The sequence below is a fragment of the Eumetopias jubatus genome, unplaced genomic scaffold (assembly GCF_037043125.1).
Source record: "Eumetopias jubatus isolate StellerSeaLion01/CBP00866 unplaced genomic scaffold, mEumJub1_p1.0 scaffold_11, whole genome shotgun sequence".
NCBI lineage: Eukaryota > Metazoa > Chordata > Mammalia > Carnivora > Otariidae > Eumetopias > Eumetopias jubatus.
Genome location: NW_028274817.1, coordinates 70,520,913 through 70,548,047, shown reverse-complemented (window position 1 = coordinate 70,548,047; position 27,135 = coordinate 70,520,913). Strand labels below are relative to the sequence as shown.

Genomic DNA, 27,135 nt, shown 5'->3' with positions numbered 1-27,135 from the left:
TTAAAAGGTCCTCTCCATCTTTTTAAATCCTACTCCATCTAAGATTGACAGGTTAAAAACAATTGAACTTAGAAGCCACTGGCTTTGTCACAACTGGTTGAGCAAGTCACTTAACCTTTCTGGTCTCAGTTTTTTTCCTCTGCTTTTTGCGGTCACCTTCCAGCTTTGAAATTCTGACCGCATATCATGTCTAGGAAGCTTTCTGAAGTAAGTACTCTTTAGCATGGAATGACTTCTCATTGCTTAGTTTTCCGACAGCCTATGCAATACAACAGATCCCTTAGTTCTATACTGTCCTATATTGCCCTCTAGTTGTTTTTACATGAACTTTTTTTCTTCTCAACTATAGTTAAAGTGTATTTAGTTTAAAAGCTGATTTTCCAGTTTAGGCAGTGTGCATTCTGCTCTACATAAATCCCCTAGGACAGCTTGGGGTGTGTCCGAAGTTAATCAATATATATTTCTGTTCATTCGTTCAAAGAAATGACACCCCGTCTGTCAAAGTCTTGGAATTGTATTTTTACATCGGCGCTGCCCAGTAGAAAGATAACGTGAACCGAATATGTAATTTTAAGTTTTCTAGGGCGCACGTTAAAAAAAAGTGAAGACACAAGTGAAATTAATTGTAATGATATCTTTAACCCAACATATATAAAATATTAGCACTTTAACACATTAGTGTAAAAATTTAGGTATTTTATATTTTTTTCATCATGTGTTCGAAATTGGGTGTGTATTTTACATTTACAGCACATCTCACCTCAAAATAGCCACATTCAGGGGTTCAAATAGCCCCATGTGGCTAGAGGCTACCCTACTGACCAGCGCAGTTCCGCACCTTTGGGCTGCTTCCCAACTGATCACTTATCTTTCCATTCTTAGGACACCCAACACTAGGTAAGACCCAGGCACTGGGTTAGCTGGAGGGGTGTAAAAATTAATCAGACTCGTTCAGGTTAAGGGAGATAGCTTGGTAGATCACTAGCTGTGATAGTACACTGTCATAGGTGCTCTGACAGAGAGCCACAAAAAGTGAATATTTTCAGTGGCTTGGCGGGGGAGGGGGCTCAAGGAAGGTTCACAAAGTAACTTTGGAGAGGACGTTGGCTGTGGAGTGACTAGAATTGCAGGTGTGTGTGTGTGTGTGTGTGTGTGTGTGTGTGTGTGTGTGTGTGTGTGTGTGTGTGTGTAGGAGCGCAAAGTAACTTTGGAGAGGACGTTGGCTGTGGAGTGACTAGAATTGCAGGTGTGTGTGTGTGTGTGTGTGTGTGTGTGTGTGTGTGTAGGAGCGGGCCGCAGGGGTGTTTGACGGAGGGGTGGGTGTGTAGGAGCCGGGGGGTGCAGGGTGTGCGAGTGTGTGTAGCAGGGATGACGTGAAGGGGAGGAGCCCGGGGCTCTAGCGGCTGGATGGCCGGAAGCCGGAGGGGGGCGCCACGGGCATTTCCCACTCGCGCGCGCAGAGGACCGAACCCGGGGAGCGGCGTGGCGGCTGGGAGCCTCTGGCGGCCCCGGCCCCTCAACCGAGGGAGCGCCTCGCGAGGTAAGGCGCGCGCCTGGCCGGCTCCCTCGGCATGCCCGCGCCCGCTCCGAATTCAACCTCGTCCCGCCGGGGGCTAAGCTCAGAGCCCACGGAACTTCCCAGCCCGGGGTCGGCGACGAGGATCGACCCGTAAAACAGCACGCAGGGCTGGCTTGCTTGCTCGCTTGCTTGACTGCAGCAGATGCCTACTACTTGCGACAGGCAGCAGCCTGCAAAGCTTGAGTCTATGGAAACGGTTGCCAGAGTCGGCGACCAGCGGCTTCCGCAAGTCCTTTGTCGCTTTGATAACTATGGAGCGACGGGACCAATACGGCGCTCCTTCCGGTTTCGTTCCCGCTCGCCGCGTTCTTCTTTACCAAGTTTGCCTTTGACCCCGGAAGTGAGGTCTTCCGCGTTCCTCCCTCCCCCAAGATGGCAACAGCCGAAGACGAGTTGCTGCTACCGCGGCTCCCCGAGCTGTTCGAAACCAGCAAACAGCTTCTAGACGAAGTGGAAGTAGCGACTGAACCCACCGGTTCCCGAGTGATCCAGGAAAAGGTGGTCAAGGGACTAGACCTCCTTAAGAAGGCTGCCGAAATGTTATCGCAGCTCGACTTGTTCAGGTAATGGGGGACAGGGTACTCACGGTTGAGAACGGAGGTAATAATGGTTATCAAGGGTGGAGCCGACCCTTCCAAAAGGCCTAGGAACCTTTTATTCCTGCCTCCCACCGCGATCTCCTGTGCATTGTTTACATTCTCCACCTGCCTTCGAGATGGTTGCTATCCCACGTCTCTGCTCCCTAGTGTTGGCTGTTTGCATAGACATTGGGTGTGAGCGGACAGCCACTTTCATTCCTCCTGCCTTCTCCCTCCACACACCCACCGCAGTCCTCCCCTCCCCCCTCCCCCGCCCCCGCCCCCGCCAGGAAGCAAGGGCCGTAGTGCGAATGCCCGTCCAGGCTTCACAGCCTCCTCTTTGCTCTTTCCAGCCGAAATGAAGATTTGGAAGAGATTGCTTCCACCGACCTGAAGTACCTGATGGTGCCAGCATTTCAAGGAGCACTCACCATGAAACAAGTCAACCCCAGCAAGCGTCTAGATCATTTGCAGTGGGCTCGAGAACACTTTTTAAACTACTTAATTCAGTGCCGGTACTATCATGTGGCAGAGTTTGAGCTGCCCAAAACCAAGAACAACTCAACTGATAATAACACTGCTAGTTCCTCCATGGCCTATCCTAGCCTTGCTGATATGGCATCTCAAAGACAAGCTAAAATAGAGAGGTGGGTCAGTAGCTATAATTTGAGGACTGCCCAATGGCAGTGCTGTTGGGGCGGGGTGCATGTTTTGGGGGGCGGGGAGGGGAACAGTGGTGTCTGTCACTCTTTTGGTTCCTGTTGAGCGTTAGGACCTGATGAGAGTCAACTCTCTTGAGTTTTTCAAGAAGCCCCTGCTTTTGTTGAGATGGTCATACCTAACCATCAGGCCCCTGCTACCCTATGGTTGCCAACAACAGAATGTAGTTTAGCATAGTGTCTCCCAATTTTTTCCCACATCACAGCATAGCATTATTCATATGTACAGTGGGGTAGATATCTCTGAATGGCACAACATCTTGTAGCTATAATCCATTGATGATCCCCTGAGTGAGAAGTTCTGTTCAAACAGAGTAATGGATCAGGCGTGTAACATCCTGAACTAATCTTAGTCCTAGCACAGCTCCATCGTGTGACCTTGAACAAGTTGGCTTACTCTCAGACTTAAAAAAAACATGGAATGAGTGCTCACAGTGTCTAGGAGCCACTGTAGGCACTGGAGATACAAACTGAGCGGGGGAGTTCAAGTAAGTACGGGTGGTCTCCACCTTGGAGGAGTATATAGTCTGGTGAGGAAAAGAGGTATAGAAGCAAAGTAGCAATATAAAATAATGTGATAGAGAAGACAGGAGGGAAACCTAACCAAAGGGAGCAGGAGAGAGGAGAAGGGTCCCTGGAATAGATGGCTCCTGTGACAAGTTGTTTAAGGATGACTAGGAATATTATTTGGAGGAAGAGGAAAGGAGGGCATTAGCCAGAAGAGGTACTAGTGTTAGTAAAGCCACAGGGGCACTGAAGAGCACAGTGCTGGGGTGGGGAAACAACTCAGCGATTAGATGATGCTGGAACATGAAGGGGGGCGTGGAGAAGGGGAAGGAATGATGCTGAAGAATGTTGTGGGGTCCAGACCAAAGAGAGCTTGGGATGTGAGGAAGGTGAAGGAACAGCCCTCCTGCTAAGAACTTGGGGAGGGATTTGAATCCCAGTTCCACCATTTAATCACTCTCACTTTGGGTAAGTTGCTTAATCTCTTGGTGCCTTACTTTCCCCAGCTGTAAAATTGGATAATAATCGGTCTTTCTTCATAAAGTCGTTTTGAAGATGAAAAGAGAAATACACAAAAAGCACTTAGCACAGTGGCGGATGCAGTAAGTACTCAAAGTCAGCTATTGTTCTGTCTTCGTTGCTGAGTACAGGTTGTGGAGTCAGAGGCCTGGGTTTGAGACCCAGCTTTACGTATAAGCCATTGGACTTTGGGCAAGTCATTTAACTTCTCTGAGCCTCAGGATTCCTCATGTGTGAAATCACATTTAAGTAATAAGGGTACCTGTCTTGTAGGATTAAGAAACATAAATAAGATAGAGCACATAAAACAGCACAGTATCTGGCACATAGTTAATACTATATGAATGTCATTTACTAGTAGGCCATGCTAAAGAACCTAAACTTTGGTTCGTGACTGGGATCCACTGGAGGTTTTTGGTGTTGGGGTTTTTTATTTTTATTTTTTTTTAAGATTTTATTTATTTGAGAAACAGAGAATGAGAGACAGAGAGCACGAGAGGGAAGAGGGTCAGAGGGAGAAGCAGACTCCCTGCTGAGCAGGGAGCCTGATGCAGGACTCGATCCCGGGACTCCGGGATCATGACCTGAGCCAAAGGCAGTTGCTTAACTGACTGAGCCACCCAGGCACCGGTGTTGGGGGTTTTTAAAGAGGAGCGTGGTCATGTCTGCATTTTGACTAGCACACAGTGGCAGCAGTTAGGAAGCGGTATGACAGAGTTAGGTCACAAGTGACAAGGCCTCACTATGGCAATGGCAGAAGAGATGAGGGGGATATATTTATTTAGAAGGGTTGAATCTGCAGAAAACCTGGTGATCAGTTAGTTCTGGGAGGTGAGGTAGACGGAGGCAACAAGGAAGATGTCCATGTTTCTGTCATACGCGCATGGCTTGTGGAACTCATTAAGATGGGGAATAGAAGAGGAAGAACAAATCGGGATAGGAGAGCATATGAATTCAGTATTGAGCCATGTTGCATTTAAGGTGTCTAGAGGTCATCCAAGTAGAGGTATCTGGTAGTGTGTGGCTCAGGGGAGAGGTCTGGGCTAAAGAGCCGAAAATCAATTCATTCATTTGGCAAATATGTATTGAGCCTTTCTTGTGGGCCAGGAACTGTTCTAAGTAATGGAGAACCAGATGAAATCCATGCCCTCATGAAGCTTTTATTTCAGTGGAGGAGACAGACAATAAGCTGGTAAATAACAATGGAAGTTCAGGTGGTAATGGTCTATAAAAGAATAATGAAGCATGGTTCAGGGTTAGTTTGTGACAGTGACTAATTTTTGAGGAAATGGGAGAGGCTGATAGGAAGTGGAATTCAGCGTCCTGTCTTTTGTAAGAAGATGGGAGCAGCCCACTGGCATGTAACAGGTAGTTAAACAGTGAGTTTGGTATCCAAATAATTGTAGTACACCCCAAAATAGGACTGTAAATGTCATAGAGATAGAGGGTTCTAGAGAAAGACCAGGGAGTGAGCAGGAGGGATGAGGACAAGGCTTCAGCATGTCATGCATGCGAGATGAGCCTTGAATCGTGCTTAAAAACAGAAATCACAGATTTTCCTGAATGTAAAAGTAATAATAGTCACTGTAGAAAGTCGGAAAAACAGTATTCTTTAAATTAAAAAGGCCTCAATCCTAGCACTCGGAGATGATCTTTGTTAACTTCCTGGTGTATTTCCTTCCAGATACATAGTTATTATAGTTAATAAGTTTGGAATAATGCTGTATATATATATATAGTTTTTTTCTCCTTTTCAAACCTAACATTATATTGTGAACATTTCCCCATGTCTCTTGAAACCATGCTGTTTAATGGTTGCATAATTTTGCATGCCATAGTTGTACCATCATCATTCAGACTAATCTTTTACTGTCAAATACTTAGACTATGTATAGGTTGGGGTCTTCTTTTATTTGTTTTTGTTTTTGCTCTTCTAAGTAGTATTATGAACAGACTTCTTTAACTGCATCTGTCACTGTTTCCGTAGAGTAGATTTCTAGAAGGACCGGTGACTTAGATCAAAGGGTTTAAATATTTTAAGACTCTTGATGGTAGCAACATTGCTATCCACAACAACAAGAGTTTTAGAATATATCCCACTGCCCTGGTCTTAGATGTTAACACTTAGAAAATCCAATTGGGAAAACCAAAAAAGGTATCTCATTGTTTTTATTTGCATTTCTTTGGCTAGAAAGCTTGGTCTTTGAACATTTTTTTAAAATGTCTGCCAGACAAGATAATAGTGTTATCTTTATGCTAATGGATCCCACATTTACATCACTAGCCCAGACTTTTCCTGACCCTCAGACTCATCCTTCCAACACCCTGCATGGATGTTTCAGAGACGTCTCAAACTTAACATGGCCTAAATTGAACCCTTGGCTTTTTAACCCCCAGTGTGCCCCCACACCCAGGTCTTCACCATCTCATTGAGGCACCACCATTCACCAAGGTGTTTACGCCAGAAGCTAGGAGTCAGCCGTCAGCCTCGGTTCCTCCCTTCTGACTCTCCACATCCAGTCCACCAGCAAGGCCTGACAGTTCTAGCTACAGAATGAATCTGATGTCCTGTTTCTCTGGACCTCCACTGTCCTACCTCAGTGTGGGCCACTAGCACTTCACCTGGGAGAGCCAAATCACCAACTCCAAGGCCCTGCACAATCTGGCGCCTGCTTCTCTTCAGTCTTACCTTGTTCACTAGATTCTAGCCACAGTTGCCTTCTTTCAGTCCTTTGCACAGACCCAGCTCCCTCCTTCTACAGTCTTGGTACATGTTCTCTTTGCATGAAGTGTTCTTCATTTTTCTGTCTTCCTGGGCTTTGTCTCTCTCCTCTCCTGGAATGTAATAATTCCTTGAGGGCAGGAGCTGTTTCTGTCTTGTTCACTGTGGTATGCCTAGCACAGGGCCTGGCACATAGGAGATGCTTGAGAAACATTTATTGTTGACAAGCAGGAGGAATAAAGAGCAAAAGCCCACGGCAGGGTAACTTGAGGTATGTACAGGGCATGCAGAGGAATCTAGTTTGGCAGAAGCAGAGAGTACTGTGGTCAGAGGTCTGCAGAAGGAAGTGATGTGTATAGAATCCTGAAAGGGAAGAGAGAGGCAGAAAGACAAATTACCATGTTATAATAGGGTACTTCAGCTGGGAAAAGAGATAAAAATGAAGTGACAGCTGTCAAAGGTATTACTTTTGCAAGAAGCATTGATATGATTAGAAAACGCATTGTTGAGATCCTTTTGAGTTTCTGTAAGTCCTCCCTCCTTCCCCACACCACCGCTTTACATACTGAGGCCATGCTACATAAAGCACCTAAATGGTATATCCTCTCTCAAAACCCATTTCTTTTTTTTGGATCATTTTGTTAAGCACCATACATTACATCATTAGTGTTTGATGTAGTGTTCCATGATTCATTGTTTCCGTATAACAGTGCTCCATGCAGAACGTGCCCTCCTTAATACCCATCACCAGGGTAACCCATCCCCCCACCTCCCTCCCCTCTAGAACCCTCAGTTTGTTTTTCAGAGTCCATAGTCTCATGGTTCATCTCCCCCTCCGATTTCCCTCCCTTCATTCTTCCCCTCCTGCTATTTTCTTCCTTTTTTTTTTTAACATATAATGTATTATTTGTTTCAGAGGTACAGGTCTGTGATTCAACAGTCTTACACAATTCACAGCGCTCACCATAGCACATACCCTCCCCAATGTCTTATCACCCAGCCACCCCATCCCTCCCACCCCCCACCACTCCAGCAACCCTGTTTGTTTCCTGAGATTAAGAATTCCTCATATCAGTGAGGTCATATGATACACGTCTTTCTCTGATTGACTTATTTCACTCAGCATAACACCCTCCAGTTCCATCCATGTCGTTGCAAATGGCAAGATCTCATTCCTTTTGATGGCTGCATAATATTCCATTGTATTTATATACCACATCTTCTTCGCATATCCTCTCTACTCTGATTCCCATCTATGAGAGCGTGAGTGGTGGATTAACTGCACCTCCATTCTTGTGCCAGAAAGAGAGAAGTAGAAGCTGGGTAAGCAGTGAGTCTGGTGTTCTATTTACTGAACTTAGATTCTGAAGTGACAATTGGGTACATATCCATAGACAGATGGAAATGTCACTAAAACTTAGGAGACTGGTGGCTAGTGCTAAATCTTTAGGAGCTTTGGTGGATATGGATTGCCGAGGAAAAACATGTAGAGAGGAAAAAAAAGCCAAGGATAAGATCTTGGGGCAAGTTAAGGGAGAAGAAAGAGGAAGGAAAGAGCAATCAGAGGTCAGAGACTCAACAAGGTGCTTATAAAAGCCTGGGGAAGAGAGAGGGCAAATGTCTTGTACTCTTTGAAACTTCTCCCTGTCAAGCCCCCTCCCAGATACAGTAGCACTTAGTTTGTGTGACTTATCACAGTGTAAATGTCATTCTCTAGACTTGAAACTCCTAAAGGTCAGAGACCTGGATTCACTGAATCTTTAGTATCCTAACTGTATCATCGTATCTTGGGACCCAGCCCAGTAAGTGGATCATAGTAGGTACTGGAAGTATCTTGGGAGGACCAGATAGTGTTCATCAGAAAAATGGAAGCAATATGGTGTTGCACATAAAGCCTGGACTTTGGAGTCAGATGGACCTGGAGTGGCACCAGTAGAGTGAAAAGTTGTAACTGCTGATGACAGGATGATTGACAGAGTGAGGCCTGGCAAGATGTGGGTAGGGACAGGATCGATAGCAAAAGTGGAATGGTAGAGACCTTGCCCTGGTAAAGACAGCGTTAGCTCCTTAAAGACGAGGAAGGGTGAAACTACAGAGATTTTAAGGTAAAGAGGGACACTGAATTCTCTGTCGGTTGGCCATTTGGTGAGTGTGATGGTGGCGTGGAATCCACAAAAGATGAACAGAAGGAGAGCTGAGCACAAGTGACCGACCGCTTGGCCAAAGTTTGATCATTTGGATCTGTTGTTGACTCATTTGACACAAATTTATAATTTGTTAGCTCTCTGCAGCAGCCTGAGAACAGAAAAAGGGAATGGGGAAAGTTGTCCAGAGTCAGAAGGGTGACAGGCACTGGGGATTCTAAGGTGGTAGGGAGTGTTTCCGTGTAATGGCTCACCGTGGGAAATCTAGAACAGTAATGAAAAGTCTAGGACAGTGGTTTTCAATCTGTTCCTTGGAACTCTAAGAATCCATCCCAGTGCCTGGGTAGGGGCGATGTTGGGAGCCTTCCTCTGATTTAACCAAGGTGGATTTTGATCTGTTTATTACTTACTGGAGTTCCAAGCTCTCATAAGAAGAAAGGGTTCTTCGGCTGAGACCAAAAGGTTTAAAAAACACTGGCCTAAAAAAAAAGCAGGAGTGGAGGAGCTAAAGTTTCAAAGATGACAGGAGCGAGGAAGTGAAGAAGCAGTCCATGAATGGGGTTAGACCGCAAGCGTGCAGAGAATGGGAAAGGAAGCACAAGAACCTTATTCAAAGGACCGGTAGACTGACCCAGAATTTACCTTGGATTTTATACACTCTAAGGCCCTGGTAGGGTTTTTTTCCTGCTGTAGGTACATCCAGGAAAGAGGGTTGGGGTAGGAGTGGGACCAGAATTAATTGTCCTCAAGTGATACCTGTAATAGCATTTGTGAGCTAGGAGTTTATCTTTGTGGTGTTTTGCTCAGAGGCTACTGATGGTGGTGTTGTGACGGTTATTTGTAACACCATATAAACTGTTTCACGTGTTGGGTCAAAGGATCAGAAGAGCCTAAAAAGTTGGTATAATAAAGAATGTCTCCAGAGCAGTGGTTCTTGACTTTTCATGGGTCATAGACCTTGTTGGCAATTTATAAAAACTACAGACCTCTCCTGGGCCAAAAAAAAAGTAGAATTCTGCATAAAATTTCAGGGAATTCAAGGCCCCCGTCCCCTTAGACTCTATCTGTGGACCTCAGGTTAAGAACTCCAGATTCGGGTGAACACCTGCAGAGGAGCATCTGATTCTGGACATCTAGAGTGGGGTTCCAGTCATAGGTATTTCAAAAGACTTCTCTTGGAAATTGTGGAACTTTTCCTTGACTCCTCTCTCCCCCCCCCCAAGCCCTTACATCCAGTACATCTGCTTTATATTTCAAGTCACTGTCTCTCATCTAGATTGTAGCAATATCCTCTTAATGGATTTCTCCGCTTCCATCCTTGCCTCCCCTCCCCCACAGTCTGCACTCCACACAACAGCCAGAGTGGCCCATATAAAAAAAGTTTTCATGTCACTCTATTCATGTCAAGTATTCTATTCGCAAGCTTCCCGTGGCTTTCCTGTCTCAAAATATCATGGTATTTGATATTTGGGGTCTTACAGCCTACAGGGTTCTACAAATTCTAGCCCTGGCTACCTCTCTTACCTCATTTACTGTCATTCTTCTTCGCTCCATGCCAGCCACACTGGCCTACTTTCTATTTCTCAGACACTTCAAGCCAAGCTCTCTCCCACTCCAGGACCATCACATTTCTTTTTTCCCCCTGAGAACCCTCTTTCAGATACTGGCATGGCTTGCTTCCTCATGGAAGTCTTTGCTGCAACGTCACCTCCTCCTGATCACCTTGTATACAATAGCACTTCTACTTTTGTGCTATCATTCTGTCTGCTTTACTTTGCTTTTTGCTTCTTCATGGCACTTACACCACCTGACTCATCATCTCTTTTTTTGGTTTCCACTAGAACAAGAGCTTCAGGAGAGCAAGGACTTTCTTGTCTACACTGCTGTGTGTCCAGCACTGAGAACAGTGCCTGTCACATAATAGGTACTCAGTAAATACTTTTCAAATGAATGAATGCATCCTGGAAAAGGCAGGCAGGATGGTTGTGAGTCTTTATATTGGGATGAGTCAGGGGACACCTGGCTGGCTCGGTCAGTAGATCATGTGACTCTTGATCTCAGGGTCATGAGTTCAAGCCCCATGTTGGGTGTAAAGCTTACTTTAAAAAAAATGTGATCGTACAGATAAAAGCACTTAGTATATAGCACCTTGTCCTTGAGAAAAATACAATAAAAGAGAGTATTTCCTTGGTTCAAACAACATGATTCCCTTAGTAGAAGGATGAGCCAGAAGAGCTAAGATTGTTTGGCCCAGAAGAGAAGAGATGACCACTTTTTTTAGGCTATTTCCCAAGGAATCCCTGTGTCGGTGGCAGGTAAACAACCCCTAAGATTCTGTGACTCTTTGAAGTGGTAGTTCCAGCAATGGACATTGATACTAAGTATCCAACTTAGAACGGGTTGACATACTAAAATTACTGCAGGACTCCCATCTCTAAAGATGATGGGAGGAGTTGCTCAGAGCCGGTTACTTCTGTATTTTTCTGGCTTCAGAAGGTACTTCACAGCCCCAGCTGATCCCTTCCTTGCCTTGGCAGTCTTGAGGACTTGCAGCCTTGGTGGTGAGTTCGGAGGTATAGAATCTGTATTTTTGCCAAAATGGAAACTGGCATACTTACCGCCTGGTCACTTGGCAAAGGTAAACTCTTATTGTGGCCTTCTTTGAAGGAATATCTCTTCATTTTTAAGTTCATGGGCAATGCTTTTCTATGGAACAGATACAAGCAGAAGAAGGAATTGGAGCATAGGTTGTCCGCACTGAAATCTGCTGTGGAAAGTGGTCAAGCAGATGATGAGCATGTTCGTGAATATTACCTCCTTCACCTTCGAAGGTGGATTGGTATCAGCTTGGAAGAGATTGAGAGCATTGACCAGGAGATGAAGATCCTGAGAGAAAAAGACTCCTCAGCAGAGGTAAGCCTGGTCGCTGCCTATCATATAGCTCAAGAAGCTAGTGTCAAGAGATTGGAGTGTTCTACAGGAGAACGATCGAATTAAAATCCTTTTTAAGTCTCCCTAAAATCATTGTCCTCATTAAGCTTGGTGGAGGAAGGCTGAAGGTTCACCAGGGTAGCTTTCTCTCTAGCTTGCAGTAGTGTTCCCCAGTGCTCTCTGACCTGTAACACACTTCTAGCCATGTGTAATTTTGTGACCTAAATTGGTTTGGGCTGTGGGACGTCTGAGTGCTGAAGGAATGCATAGGAAGGTGGGCCTTTAAAATCTGTGCTTGACTATAATAACCAAAGGAGAAAGAGGAACGAGATGGGAACGGAGAGGGAAAGTGGCACTGGAGGAGGGAGAGAACAGTGTAGAAGGAAGATAAAAGGAACGATCAGGAATATATTTAGGTTGGGAGGAGGAATCCGAATTTAACCTTACACAGTGATGCACTCTCACACCCTTAGATCCCCCAAGTATGAGACACAGAAGGACTTTTCCATGCACAAAATGTTGGGTATACTGATAAAGAAAACCTGGTGTGATACAGCTTTGGCTGTCTTTGAAAATCATCACCCTGTTTTGGAGCTGCTGCTTCAGAAGATTAGGCTCTGCTGCCACTTACTTTTTGGTTCAGGATACAAACGTGGATTGAGTTGAATTTATCAGCTCGCCACAGGCATTTATTTAAGTCCCCAGAGAAACCTCTTCCTGATTTGATTTGTACTAATTAGCCCAGGAGCTTAGGCCTCCGGGTAACATCAACCTCACTCCTGTTAAAGGATCCAAGAATAAGCAATTAGTATTCTAAGGCCATAAGGCCCTTAGAGCATATCTAGGTGAATGGCTTTCAGGCATTTTGAGGCTGGACTCTTCGGGTCCTCCCCTGCCCTGTTCGTTGTTGTTGTTTAATGCTCTCTTATTTGGTATGGGAATTGGCTCTGGAAGTGATGAACCTACAACCAAGTGAACACCTTTTCTCTGATCATACTTTTGTTTCCGCATGCCCCTGGATAGCCAAGTTTCCTTCAAACATTTCTGTACGCCACTATATGAAAACTACCAGCACATTCTTCCCCCTTGCCTTTACGAACACCCTCTTCTAAAAACCTAGATGGGTTCTTGACAATTAGTTGCATAGTTACATCGGAAGGGGGTTTTAGAAGAGGGGTCTTAATGATTCTGCTTTAGCACTCAAGGCCAGGCTGAGGAAAGGGACTTCAGCTTCAGCTCAAGGGATTTAGCTGGACCATGGAAAAAGCCTTTGGAATCTCCTTCTTTGGAGGGGAAGATTATAAAGCCAAGGAGTTTTTTTACTTTTGGTGAGATGATTTCTGGGAGAGCTTTCTACTCCTTTTCATTCAGCAGGGTACTCTGGCCTCCTCAGGAGAGCTCAGCAGCCTTCACCATTAGTATTCTGCTGCTATCTCTGAGAGACTGAGGGATAGGGAGTGGGCAAAGTTTGAATCCAGGGCTTTTCCAGCACCTGAAAACTTAAGAGCCTGCATAATGGGGTAGGCAGAATGGCAAAAATGCACTTCTGATAACTTAATTTCCTTTCCAGGCATCAACTTCTCATTCACCTCGTCAGGACAGGCCTCCAATGAAACCCTTTGTTCTCACTCGGAATGTGGCCCAAGCCAAGTAGGTAGTACTAAAAAGTGGGTTGCCTTTGTAGGCCCCCTGCTTTTATGGCTCAGTTGCAGTGCATGAGTAATGGACAGAATGGGCATTGTTAAAAGGCCACGTCCTCGCCTGTGGTGGCTGTTCTTTCATCAGAGGGATGTTATCTCTAATACTTTCTGTATGTCTCTCTTCATCAGACATTTCTCTCACAAACTCAAGCTTAAAAATAGGCCCAAAAGAAAACCAACAAAAATAAATAACTCAGAAAGAGGAAAGGAATCTAATGGAGAATTGCCTACTTCAATTGTTTCCCATTATTGCCTTCAGCAGCAATTCTCAGAAGGACATATTTGCCTACTTAGGATTTAATTCTGAGTTCTTGAGATGCTTTTCCATAGGGTGGCAGGAAAGTCTCCTTCCTCTGTGTACCTTTTAGACCCACCAACTATAAAGACCCCTTCCACGTTGTCATCACTGCTTTGTGGGACATTGGCCTCTGGGATTGCTTTCTGGGCGATGATCCTGAGCTGTTATCTTCTCATGAAAGCTCTTGACTTTAATGCACCTTCCTGGATGCCTCTTTTTACATATCCTCACGGGAGTTTACACAACTCCTCAGAAGATACCTGGGCAGGGGAACAAGGATGAAACAGACACAGGTTTTGTCACTAAAGAGAAGAGGCTTTTTAGTAGCGCTATTTATGTTTAGTTTTCTAAATGTAATGTGATTCTTGCAGAGTATTTGGAGCTGGTTATCCAAGTCTGGCATCTATGACGGTGAATGACTGGTATGATCAGCATCGGAAATTTGGAGCATTACCAGATCAGGGCATAGCCAAGACACCACCAGGTATGAAGGGGTAGGAGGAAAGTAGTTATACTCTCGGTTCCTTGCTCACTAGCAATTAAATTCTGACCAAGTACTGTTGCCCTTTAGGAGCAGAAGTAATCTGGACAAAGATTCTAGGTGATATTTCCTTTTTTTTTTTTAAGATTTTATTTATTTATTCATGAGAGAGAGAGAGAGGCAGAGGGAGAAGGAGGCTCCCTGCTGAGCAGGGAGCCTGATGTGGGACTCGATCCCAGAACCCTGGGATCATGACCTGAGCCGAAGGCAGACGCTTAACCATCTGAGCCACCCAGGCACCCTAGGCGGTATTTCTTATTTTATTTATTGTTAAGATAAATAGCAGATGATTCTGGGAGGATGGGAGCAGCGGCTGCATAATTTTGGAATCCTTCCAGATGTCCTGGCATTAAAAACAGACTAAGCAGCTAGATAGCAAAAGCCAAATTCCCATGGAGGGCAGTTCCACTCTGGTAATGGCAGAGTAGGTTGTACCAAGGCCAGTCCCTCCCACAGATAACAGTTACAAACTGAAGAAATTAAAACAACTACCCAAAGGAACTAGAGAATGGCCAAGAGCAGACACAGGCTGGAGGGCAGTCAACACTTAGGTGGCCATTATGAAGATGGAAGCAATATGGTATATTAGAAAAAGGACAGACAGACCTGGGGTAACCAATTATTCCTGCCACTTAATAAATAGGACATCATCTAGCCCCTCTGAGCCTCTGTTTCCTTATCTTGTGTATTACCGCATTTGATCCTCTTCACAACCGTGTGAAGCAAGCATTCTTATCCCCGTATTAGGATGAAGAAATGGTGTCTGAGAACTGACTTACACAAAGTCAACATAGCTAGAAAGTGGCCAGCTAGGATTTGAATTCGGGTCTTAAAATTTCCAATTCCAGGACTATTTCCACTCTAGCACAAAGAAGAGAAGAGTGGTCATTTGGAAGGGTTGCCTGTTTCTTACAGCTTCTCACCCATTGGCAGTCTGCAGTCATGGTGATGTGGGGGTAGGTGAAACTTAGAAACGTACAGTCTTACTGGTTAAGAAATGAGAGAAATGAGACGCTATCCCATAAAGGAGAAAACCACAGAGGAGGAGCCCTGATTCTCTATATACACCTCGCCTAAATCTCAGGCTGACACCTAAGCTATGCATGCCCGGGATATACTCCAAGCATCCTAGCTGGGGCTAAAATAACTGAATGGAGGATTCAGTTGCTGCCCAATGCAGAGGAAAGAGAATTTGGAATTTTGGTACTAGACAAATGAACTGCTTGCTAAAATGGAAAATCAGTACTCTTTAGAGGAAAGAAACAGAATTCAGAGTCTCTACAACATAAAATTCACAAAGTCTGGGGTTTAATCCTAAACCACTATACATATGGGGGAAAGAAAAATAGGAAAACGTGACTTACACTCAAGAGGAAAAGCAGTCAGTGGAGACCAACCCTAGATGATGCAGATGTTGAAATTCGCAGACAAGGACTTTAAAGCAGCTTATTTGCATGCTCAAGGGCAGAGGGGAAAATATGCTTAAATGAAAAGAAATCTCAGCAGGTAATGTCTAATATAATTTTATATTTACAAACATACCTGCTGCCCCGAGGCAGGTATTATTTCGGTCCATGTGGACTATTGACCCCTCTTGAGATTACAACATACACATTCCTAAATCATTATGGGTAGACTTAAAAGTATCTTAACTTGTTTCTGGACATGTAACATGTTTATAAACCTCTTAATTTTTAGCAGCAGTTAGAAAACACCTCCTATTAAAAACACTTCACAAGTTCTACTTAGTGTCAGCCATTGTTGGCAGTCTGTCACTAGAGAATCCAGCAATATCTGGTATGTTACAAACTCTCAGGATAGCCTGAACTTCAAAAAGTTGTATCTGATGGATGTAAATTTGCCTCCTAGTTCACTCTGAGTCAGGAGCTAAAACTGTGAGCCTAACTTTGTCTTATTGGTGGGTAATAACTGAAAATAAAGATTTTATTTTCATGCTCAAAAAAAGAAACAAGGAAAAAAAGAGGAATAGCAGCAGCAAATTAGGAACTGTACACAAAAAATTCTGAAACTGAAAAAGACAATATCTCAAGTTTGGAAACCCATTAGATGAGCTTAATAGCAAATTGGCAGTGGCAGAAGAAGGTGTCATTTGACTCAAAGATAGACCAGTACCAGTTAGACAGTCTGAAAAACAAAAAATTGGAAAACAGTGAAACAGAGCCTCTGTGACCTGTGGAATAAGGTAAGAAGTTCTATCATATGTACAATTGAAATAACAGTAGGAAAAGAGAGAGAGAAAGAGAAGGGGCCAGGAAAAAAATTGAAGAAATGATGGCTGAAATGTTCCCTAAATCAGTGAAACACAAATTTGCAGATTCAGAAATCTAATCAAGCCCCAAGCAAGTTAAACGCAAAGAAAACCACGCATAGGCACATTGTAGTCAAACTGATGAAAACCAAAGAAAAAGAGAAAATCTTGAAAGCAGCCAGGGATAAAGTACACGTTACACTTAGAACAGTGATATGAGTTGGGTGCCTGGGTGGCTCAGTTGGTTAAGCAACTGCCTTCGGCTCAGGTCATGATCCCGGAGTCCTGGGATCGAGTCCCACATCAGGCTCCTGGCTCAGCGGGGAGCCTGCTTCTCCCTCTGACCTCCTCCCCTCTCATGCTGTTTCTCTCTCTCTCTCTCAATTAAATAAAAATAAAATCTTTAAAAAAAAAAAAAAGAACAGTGATATGAGTTGTTTCTGACTTCCCATTAGAAACAGTGGGAGCCAGAGACAGTGGAACAACGTCTCATAAGTGTTGGGGGAGGGAGGAAGACCTGTCACCCCAGACTTTTATACCCAGTGAAAATATCCATAAAAAATGAAGGCATAATTAAGACATTTTCAGATAAAGCTGAAGGAATTCTTCACCAGGAAACTGGCGTTACAAGAAATTCTGAAGGAAGTTCCTTAGGCTGAAGGGAACGAACTACGTATAGCTTCTTCAGGCAAAAATTATAATACCGTCCAGTGGGGATTATACCGTATGTAGATGTAATACATACGACAGCCATAGCAAAAACGATGGACTAGATGGAACCATTTTTTGGGAGCTTCTCTTGTTTTATGGAAAGTGGTACGTAGTATCTATTGCTGTGTAACAAATTACTCCAAGATGTTGCAACTTAAAATAATAAACATTTATTGTCACATATTTTCTGAGGGTGAGGAATCCAGGATCAACTTCACTGGGTGATTCTGGCTTAGGAGCTCTTAAGGTCGCAGTCAAGCTGTCAGCTGGGGCAGCAGTCTTTTGAGAGCTTGACTGAAGCTGGAGGATCTGCTTCCAGCTCATTGGCTCATTCCTGTGACTGTTGGCAGGAGGCCTCCCCTTGTGGATCCCTCCATGGGGTCGCTCACAGCTAGGAGCTTCCTTTGACCCAGAATGAATGATCTGAGTGAGAATGATAGAAGGATAGAAGCCCCAGTATCTTTTATAATCTAACATTGGAAGTGACATACTGACTTCTGCCATATTCTGTTGGTCACATAGTATGGGAGGGGACTCCATAAAAGCATGACTACCAGGAGGCTGAGATAGTTGGGGTCCATTTTTGAGGCTGCCTCCCACATGGTTCAGTATTAACTCTTAAGTAGACTGGAAAGTTAGGAAGGAATATTGTATTACCTAGAGCAACCACTTAAAAAATAATGCATCAAGGGGCGCCTGGGTGGCTCAGTCGGTTTGAGTGTCCAACTCTTGATTTCAGCTCAGGTCATGATTTCAGGGTCATGAGATCAAGGCCTGTGTCGGGCTCATGCCCTCTGCTTGGGGTCCTCCCTCTCCCTCTGTCCCTCCCCCTGCTCACACTCCTTCCCCCCCAATAAATAAACAAGTAAAATCTTTTTAAGAAATAATGCATCAAGAGAATAAGAAGACAAGCCACAGACTGGCAGAAAATATTTACCAAAGACACATCTGATAAAAGACTTTTATCCAAAACATACAAAGAATTCTTAAAACTCAACAATAAGGAAACAGACACCCCCCAATTAAAAAATCGGCAGAAGACCTGAATAGACACCTCACCAGAGAAGATCTACAGAGGGCAAATAAGCGTATGAAAAGAAGCTTAACATCGCATGTCATTAGGGAATTGCAAATTAAAACAACAATGATACCACTACACCCATGTAAGAATGGCCAGAATGCCAAACACCGACAACACCAAATGCTGGTATGGAAATGGAGCAACAGGGACTCTCATTCACTGCTGATCGTGATGCCAAGTGATACAGCCACTTTGGAAGACAGTTGCTTAGAAAACTAAACATTCTCTTACCGTACAATCCAGCCCGTCCTGCTCCTTGATGTTTACCCAAATGAGTTGAAAACTGAGGTCTACACAAAATCCTGCACAGAGGTGGTTATCGCAGCTTTATTCATAATTGCCAAAACTTGAAGCAACCAAGATGTCCTCAGTAGGTTGAATGGATAAAGTGTGGTACGTCCAGACAATAGAATAGTATTCAATGCTAAAAAAAAAAAAAAAAAAAAACAAGCCATAAAAAGACATGGAAAAACCTTAAATACAGATTTCTTAAGTGAAAGAAGCTGGTCTGGGAAGCTATATGCTACATGATTCCAACTATAGGACTTTCTGGAAGCGGCAAACCTGAAGAGACTAAACGGATCAGCAACTGCCAGGGGTTAGAGGAGGAGGAGGGACAAATAGGTGGAGCACAGAGGATTTTTAGGGCAGTGAAACTATTCTGTATGATGGTATAACAGCAGATACATGTCATTATATACATTTTTCCAAACCCACAGGATGTACACCACCAAGAAAGAACCCTGTTGTGAATTACTGTGGACTTGGGACAATACTGATGTGTCAGTTTGGGTTCATTGATTGTAACAAATGTACCACTCTGGTACAGGATGTTGAAAGTGGGGGAAGCTATGCCTCTATGGAGGCAGGGAGCGTATGCAACACTGTGTATTTTCCATTCAGTTTTACTGTGAACCTAAAACTACTCTTAAAAAGTAAATTCCGCTTTAAAAAGTAAGGCAAAGAGACAAAGCTTATAAAGTCAATAGACAAAATAAAAGAAGAAAGCAAACAAGAATGAATAGAGAGGCAAAAAAAAAAAAGAAAAACCGGATGAGGTGAACAGAAAACCAATAGCAGAATGGCAGATCCCATTCCAGTCATATCGGTCATTATCCTAAATGTAAATGGAATAAACCTCCAAATTAGAAATCAGAGATTGATTTCAGGCTCAGCTGCATGCTGTCTGCAAGAGATGCATTTTGATTATAAAGGCACAGATTGGTTGAAAGTGAAAAGATGAAAAAGGATATACCATGCTGACAGCATAAGAAAGCTGTGGTAACCAGAGGAGCGTCAGATAAAGTAGACTTCAGGACAGAAGGCGTTACTGGATCTAAACAAGGGCATTTCATACCAATAAAAGGAGCAGTTCATCTGGAAGACCTAGCAGTGAGAAACATTTGTGTCTAATAAGCTTTTTTAAATTACATGAATTAAAAAGTGACAGACTTAAGTGGAGAAACAGGCGAATCTACAGTCAAGAGTTGGAGAGTGTAATACTTCTCTTGCTCTACTTGAAAGAATTACTAGACAGAAAATCAGTGAGGATGTAGATGATCTGGACAACACTAGCAGCAGCCACCGTAACCTGTTCTACATGTATGGGACAATATATCCGACAACCGCAAAATACACCCTTTTTCAAATGCACATGGCACATGCACCAAGAAAGACGATATTCTGGGCCATCAAAGAAGTCTCAAAAAGTTTCGGAGGTTGAAATAACCCTAAATATGTTCTCTGACCCCAGTGGACTTAAATTAGCAATCAGTAACAACATACCTGGGAAGTCTTCAAAATATTTTTAAATTAAACAGCATACTTCTAAACAACTCACGGGTCAAAAAAGACATCACAAAGAAAATGAGACATATTTTTAACTGAATGACAATGAAAATAGATTGAAACTTGGGGCGTACAACTAAAGCCGTGCTGACAGGGAATTGTGTAACTTTCAGTCCTTAATCTGAGGAAAAAAGAGAAAGGTGGAGTTATTTACCTAAGGTTCTAGCTTAAGAGGGTGGGGAAAACAAGAACAGAATAAACCCAAAGTAAAACGAAGAAGGGAAACAATAAAAGGTGTAGAGACTCTAGGGGTGTTGATGGTAGTGATGCATGCAAGTCGCACATAGGTGCGCCCTTGGGGCCTGGCAGCTGTGCTCCTAGGTTTATACGTAAGTGTAATGAGACCATACGTCCACAGAAGGCTTGTACAAGAATGTCCATGGCAGCATTATTTGTAGTACCCCAAGCTGGACCCTACTCAAATGCCTGTACATAACAAAATGAATAAAGTCTGAGTGTGTTCACATTTATTATACTATTTAGCAGTAAGGTTAAACTACCTCTGGTTCTTGAGCTATCAGTGGCAAATAGAGCAGAAATTTTGCAGACATAATTAGGAGTGAGAAAAGCCAGACACAAAAGAATATATACTATATGATTCCATTCATATAAAGTGCGCAGACAGGCGAAACTTGTACAGGCTGCTTAAAGGCCAATATAGTGTTCACCCTTAGTGGGGGATCATGAATGGAATTGGACCTGAGGGGGACTTCTGTGGAGTTAGTGTTTTGCATCTGATCTGAGTACTGAGTACATAGCTGTGTTCAGATGCGGAAATTCATTGAGCTGTGCTATGTTTGTGTATATGTCTACATGAATATTTCAGTAATAACACAAAAAAACTCATGGACAACGTTTTCTTTTTTTCTTTTTTTTTTTTTAAGATTTTATTGAGAGAGAGAGCATAAGCAGGAGGAGGGGCAGGGGGAGAAGCAGGCTCCCTGCTGAGCAGGGAGCCCAACTCGGGGCTCAATCCCTGGGGTCATGACCGGAGCCGAAGGCAGACACTTAACTGACTGAGCCACCCAGGCGCCCCTCCTGGGCAACATTTTCAACAAAGAGGTGACAACGTATCCCCATGAACTTCAAAATAAAAACAGATAAGGGCAAGTCACTCATAGCCACAAGATCAACAAGTGGTTGGCATAGGTGTAGGAGAAAGCAGAAAGCGTTGACAGACCCACCTGAAAGACCTGACAAACAGCAGAATTCCAAAACAGCAAACAGGTATTCCCTCCACAGTGTGGCAGTCCGGTGTAAGGACAGCAGTTGAAATGGGAGGGGTTTTACCCTGCAGTAAAAACTGGGTGAGTACAAGGGACCTGTGGTCAGAGTCTGAAAGAGACGGAGAAGTCCAATCTTTAATGAACTTTTGAAAAGGACCCACCAGATCTTGCTTCCAGGAACAGGGTCCCACACTGAAGAGAAATTGCTAAGGATAGAATTGACATTGAGTAGAACAGGGGCCATAAAGAAGGAGGAAAGGGGAGGTTCAGATAAAAGTGGGCAAGAGGACCAGAGCCAAGAACTCCAGTGAAGCAAGTCATCATATTTCTTTAACAGACATAAAAACAGCAGAAAGGGAGCCTCTGAAGTTAGAAAAGCCACCCCAAACCATACTTTCTAAAAGTTCAGGAGAAGTTATTACATGTAAGAATGAACAACAGATGGTGGTGCTCGTTGCACAGCTCTGAATATACTAAAACCGCTGAACTGTACACTTTAAACGGGTGAATTTTATGGTATGTGAAATATGTCTCAATAATGCTGTGGAAAAATTGAACACAAAATTATCAAGGTCACATCCCACACAAAATCATTATGAAGGGGTGGGGGGGGAGGGAGGATCAAAAGCATTCCAGAAGGACACTCAAAAAACAACAAATCTAAAATATATAGTTTTTATTTTTTATTTTATTTTATTATGTTAGTCACCATACAATATATACGGTTTTTAAAAATTGGATGAAGTTAATATGTTTACTGCTAAAAACTACATACTGTGTAAAAATTAATTGGCAGGCATTAGGAAAACTGTGTAAGACAGGGACAAACAATATAAAGCGGGATTCATAAAACACAGAAATGTGGTGACAACTTGGGAGATATATTATTTCAGAAGTGAAAGCTAAACCAGAAGAAAACAAGAATGGGTACACATTACAGAAAATGCCTGGCTAAGGGAAAATGTTTTAAATAAAAAAGCAATAAAGATAAACACAACTGGAGAAAAAGTGGCAAGTATTAAAGATAGCAAAGAAGAGCTGACTTTTGGATAATGGGATTATCTACAGAAGAAAACCAAAGCAAGGAAAAAAGAATGCTGAAAACTAATGTTAAGGAAACTTTCCTGGAATTAAAAAAAAAAAAAAGATTTATGTTGATAAAGCATACCATGTACCTGAGACCAACCACAAGACACATTGTCGTAAAATTACTAGACTTTAAAGAAGAAAAAATGTCTCAGACATTTCAGCAAAAACAGCAGATGATTTATAAAGGAAAGAAAACTAGATCACCCTCCAACTTTTGTTTATCTGCTCAGTACTCAGGTAATGTAGATACAGTACAACTATTTTTAAAAATGGAGAATTGGGGAAAGCATATGCAAGAAAAAAAGAACTGTTCTCAGTAATTGGTGGAAATGTTAGTGTTATTCCAACACTGTGTGTAATGTGAGATAATATAAGTGAGCAGTTAGGAGATATTCTATCATCCTCTGTCTTTGAAAAGTAAGACTTTTAGTGTGGAAAAATACAGATGAAAAAAATTTAAGTTAGAAATAAAACACCTGTAGTGCTGAATAGGAACTCATGAGAAATTGTATTGAAAAGTAAACACACACACACACAGCTTGTGGTCTTGAAATACCATTCCCATTAGAAGAAACCAGGATGTCTTAGAGAAATAGCTAATTCCAAGTCCGGGGCAGGAAACTGGGAACATCTTGTTATAAAGACAGGGAAGAAATTTTCAAAGATAACTAGGGTCATAACAGTAGGACTCAGAAGCCAATTTGAAAATGTTTCCACTGGCCAGAGACAGTTTGGCTTCAAAAAGGGTGATTGTCAATAGCAACGAGCACTTCCAGAGCCCACATCTGGCTTTTTAATACCATTCGCTAACTTAAACAAAACAAAACAGGGTCCCTTAGGGAAATGGCTGCTTCTAGGCTGGGGCAGAGAATATACCAGATGAGCCCGAAGCATCTTTTAGTACTAGAAAACAAGCACTAAAAAAAAAGTCTGTTAATGGGGACACAGGCCAGCTGAAAGAACTCTTGCTGGCCCAAACTGGAAGAATTCTAGCAGGAAAATAACAATATTGGATTACAATACAAAAAATCAAATCTCCATGGGTCTATAGTGAAAGAAAGAAATGGTCAAAGAAATAAATGGAGAAGAGACCAAGCTCCCCTACAGAAAAATTCTAAGTAATTTTGTGTATATATTTCCGTCTCAAGGACGTGGAGCATAACTCCTCCTTAAGTGTGGGCTGTTCAGTGACTTGCTTCCAAAGACGACAGTTTGGAAGTCGGGGGGGGGGGGAGAGGAGTTAACGTCACAGTTGGAAACCTCACAGACATTGCGTTAGTCGGATGATCTAGGTTAACATCAGCAGTGAGAAGTGATGTTGACGGTGTGTAGCCTTAATTTGATGTGATAAGGGCACTTCAACCTTTATGGTACTCTCTTCCAAAACCCATAACCCCGGGTCTAATTATGAGAAAAACATCAGGCAGCCCTAAATCAAGGGACATTCTGCAAAATACCTGCTGAGTACTCACCCAGACTGCCCAGGTCCTCGAAAACCAGGAATATCTGAGAAATTGTCACAGCCAAGAGGAGACTAAAGAGACAGAGGACCAGAATGTCCCATTCTGGATGGGATCCTGGAACCAAAAAGGACATTAGGTAAAACCTCAGGGAAAAAGTAGTATAAGATGCTAATAATAGGGGAAACTAGGTACAGATAGAAAGGGAACTCCATACTACTCATTTTTTCTATAAATTTAAAACTATTCTAAAATTTAAAAGTGTATTTTAAACATATTTTTTAGAAATCATTGCAGTTGGTTAAAACCCATGAAATCCATGGGTCATAATTATATTTAAAAACAAAAATTGTTCCGTTTCAGAGGATAAGGAACCCATTGTTTACCCTGACAAGTGGTAAAGTGAAAGAATCAAGCGTCGATCCTTGTCTTTTTTTTTTCCTCCTGGGTAACTACATAGTAGTAGATGAGGGGAAGCCTCACTTTGGAAAAGCATTCTAGTTAATAAAAAAAGAAATGTTAAAATTAGGAGTATCAACTTTTTGAAACCCCAGAAAATCAATGAATCCAGGCATCAAGCCTCATCAGCTGCTAACGTCACAACACATGAGACACAGATGTTACAATCCACCTGATGAGGGAACACAGCCCCGGCTAGAGTCATGCCGAAGGGATCAACCCTGAGTCAGATCAGGCCTCTGTATCCACTTGCCAGTCGGCAGAAATACAAAAGACCCTGTTGGACTGCAGCACGACTATTCAGTCAGCAAGATCCAGATTTGGGGAAACTCAGCAGGTCAAATGCTCCAGTTTTCTTGGATAGATAACTTGAAAGAAGGGGATGGGATGGGAGCCTGTAGATTAGAAGATATCAAAATGGGACGCCTGGGTGGCTCAGTGGGTTAGGCGTCTGCCTTCGGCTCAGGTCATGATCCCGGGGTCCTGGGATGGAGTCCTGCATCGGGCTCCCTGTTCGGCGGGGAGTCTGCTTCTCCCGCTCCCGCTCCCCCTGCTTGTGTGTCCTCTCTCTCTCTGACAAATAAATAAGACCTTTAAAAAAACAGAAGATACCAAAATATTTGTAAATGAGCAAGACTGACCTTAAAAACGTTATGCTAAGTGAAAGAAGTCAGAGCCAAAGACCATATATTGTTTGATTCCATTAATAGGAAATTTCCAGAATAGGCACGTCTGTAAGAGACAGAAGGTAGCTTGCTGGCAGTCAGGGGCTAGGGGGAGAGAAGAAATGGGAATCAACAGTACGTGGGCACAAGGGAGCTTTTGGGGGTAATGGAAATTGTTTTTCATTGGTGATGGTTTCACAACTCTGTACTAAAAATCATTGAGTAAAAAAAGGTACAAACGGACATCTCTGGCATCTAGGGATGCACTCTTGGGTCATAAAGCTATAATAAACTTCAGGAAGTTACTACTATAAAAGTTGGTATAGTGGTTACGTTTTGGGAGGAGAAGGGGAGCAGTTCTCATTTGGAAGATGCTCCTGGAGAAGCCTTTGGGATAGGTACAGAAGCTCTATTTCTTGGCCCAGATGGAGACTACAAATGTCTAGCTTCCTTATAAAAACTTAAAATTATACATGTATATTTGTGTGTGTGTGTGTGTGGTTTCCAGGATCTTTTGTTTTACAAGAAAAAATGTTAAAAAACAAAAACCACAAAGCTTGTAAGCTGTTGGAAGAGGATGAGATCCCCATTTGTTTCATTTTTTATCATAGTAATCAGTCTCTTTCTCATGGGCAAACTCAGGGTAGCCAGGAAATGCTCCTTTGCGTCACAAAAGGAAAACAAAATGAATGCAAAAGAGGGAGGTGGCAATTGGTTTAATTTCTTTTGGGTGTACACCGCATAACAAGCACCATTTGGACTTCAGACCTGTTCCAAACAAGTGTCAAATAGCACAGATACCCTTTTCTAGTAGGTTCAACTGCCCGGTGATTTACAGTTTCTCTCTCTCTCTCTCTCTCTCTCTCTCTCTCTCTCTCTCTCTCTCTCTCTCTCTCAGAAATGTATAGCTGTAATAAAGGAGCTGGATGGAGGGGGAAAGTCGCCTGCAGTCCCTCCTTCCTGACATACCACAAATCATTAAATCATAAATATTTTTTGAGTCTTTCTGGCTTGCTGGGGTTCTGTTGGGCAGTTGGTGTTTTTGTTGTGTGTGGATGGCGGGGGTGGGGAAGGGGCAGTGTTTGGCCTTTTTAGCAAGACATCTTTCCCAAAATGGAATTCATTCTGTGAATTCAGCTTGTTTTTGTTTTCTTGTGAAGATCACTCGGAGCATCAGGTCCTGTGTTAAGTAAGGGCAGTGTTCTCGGCCACTCTGCTGGCTCCGGGGCAGGCAGCTAGCTGCCTTGCTTGTTCTCACTGTGTGCAGTTGTGTGCAGAGTGGAGCCCAGGCACCTGACATTCCCTCAGTTCCTCACCCCTGCTTTCTCATTTTTCCACTGCAGCAGAGCTCAAAAGAAGTGTTCAGCACCAGGAAGATGAGGAACAAAAGGAGGAGGTTGAGGATGATGAGCAAACACTCCGCAGAGCTCGGGAGTGGGATGACTGGAAGGACACCCATCCTAGGGGCTATGGCAACCGACAGAACATGGGCTAGTCCTCCCACCACAAGACAGGACTACAGGGGTCACATCTCCCCTGCCAAGGAAAGCGGCGCCGTCTTCCCCTCCCTGAGCTCCTGCTTCAGCTGCATACAACGAAGGCAAAGATGCTCAGTCTTGCTTTGCAAAGTTCAATAAAGTGTCAAACAATAAGCGTGTATTTGTAACCCTAGGTGACGAGCCAGCAATCTTGTTTTGGCATTCTCCTCCTCCTCGTGGTGTATTCCAGTTCCTTAAGTGGAAAGAAAAGAGTACTGAGAAGTGGCTCTGTATAATCAGTGGCTGTATGAATTCTCTTAAAAAAAATGATAGTAATAATAAAAGTCCATTCTGTTACATGAGCCTGTGCAGAAATTTGAGTATCAGCTGCTTTTTTTTTGAGGGGGAGGGGGTCAGCTCTGGGCGCCCGACCTTATGGGGGGACCCTTTGATGTGGGCAGTGAATTTTCCAGGATCAGAGCTGCCCAGAGGAGCTGGAGCTTTGCTTCCTCCTTCCTGGCCTAGGAATGAGCAGCTGCGCAATGGCCCAACACTCTGCCTCACAAGGGGTGCGTGTGGAAGCCAGGACTTCTCCCTGCCACACAGCACTG

General features: G+C 43.4%; 1 protein-coding gene across 2 annotated transcripts; it reads left to right on the top strand.

Moving 5' to 3' along the window:
- The first annotated feature begins 1,452 nt into the window (after window positions 1-1,452).
- Window positions 1,453-26,899, top strand: IGBP1 (immunoglobulin binding protein 1). 2 transcript variants are annotated; one of them, XM_028092095.2, is made up of 6 exons: window positions 1,453-2,142; window positions 2,511-2,804; window positions 11,486-11,681; window positions 13,270-13,349; window positions 14,069-14,181; window positions 26,393-26,899. In XM_028092095.2, exons 1-6 carry the CDS (start codon window positions 1,952-1,954, stop codon window positions 26,539-26,541), a joined length of 1,023 nt encoding a protein of 340 aa, XP_027947896.1. In that variant the 5' UTR covers window positions 1,453-1,951; the 3' UTR covers window positions 26,542-26,899. The 2 variants fall into 2 exon arrangements, with proteins under 2 accessions (XP_027947896.1, XP_027947895.1); XM_028092094.2 differs by having other exon boundaries at window positions 1,455-2,142; window positions 26,390-26,899.
- The last annotated feature ends 236 nt before the right edge of the window (window positions 26,900-27,135 follow it).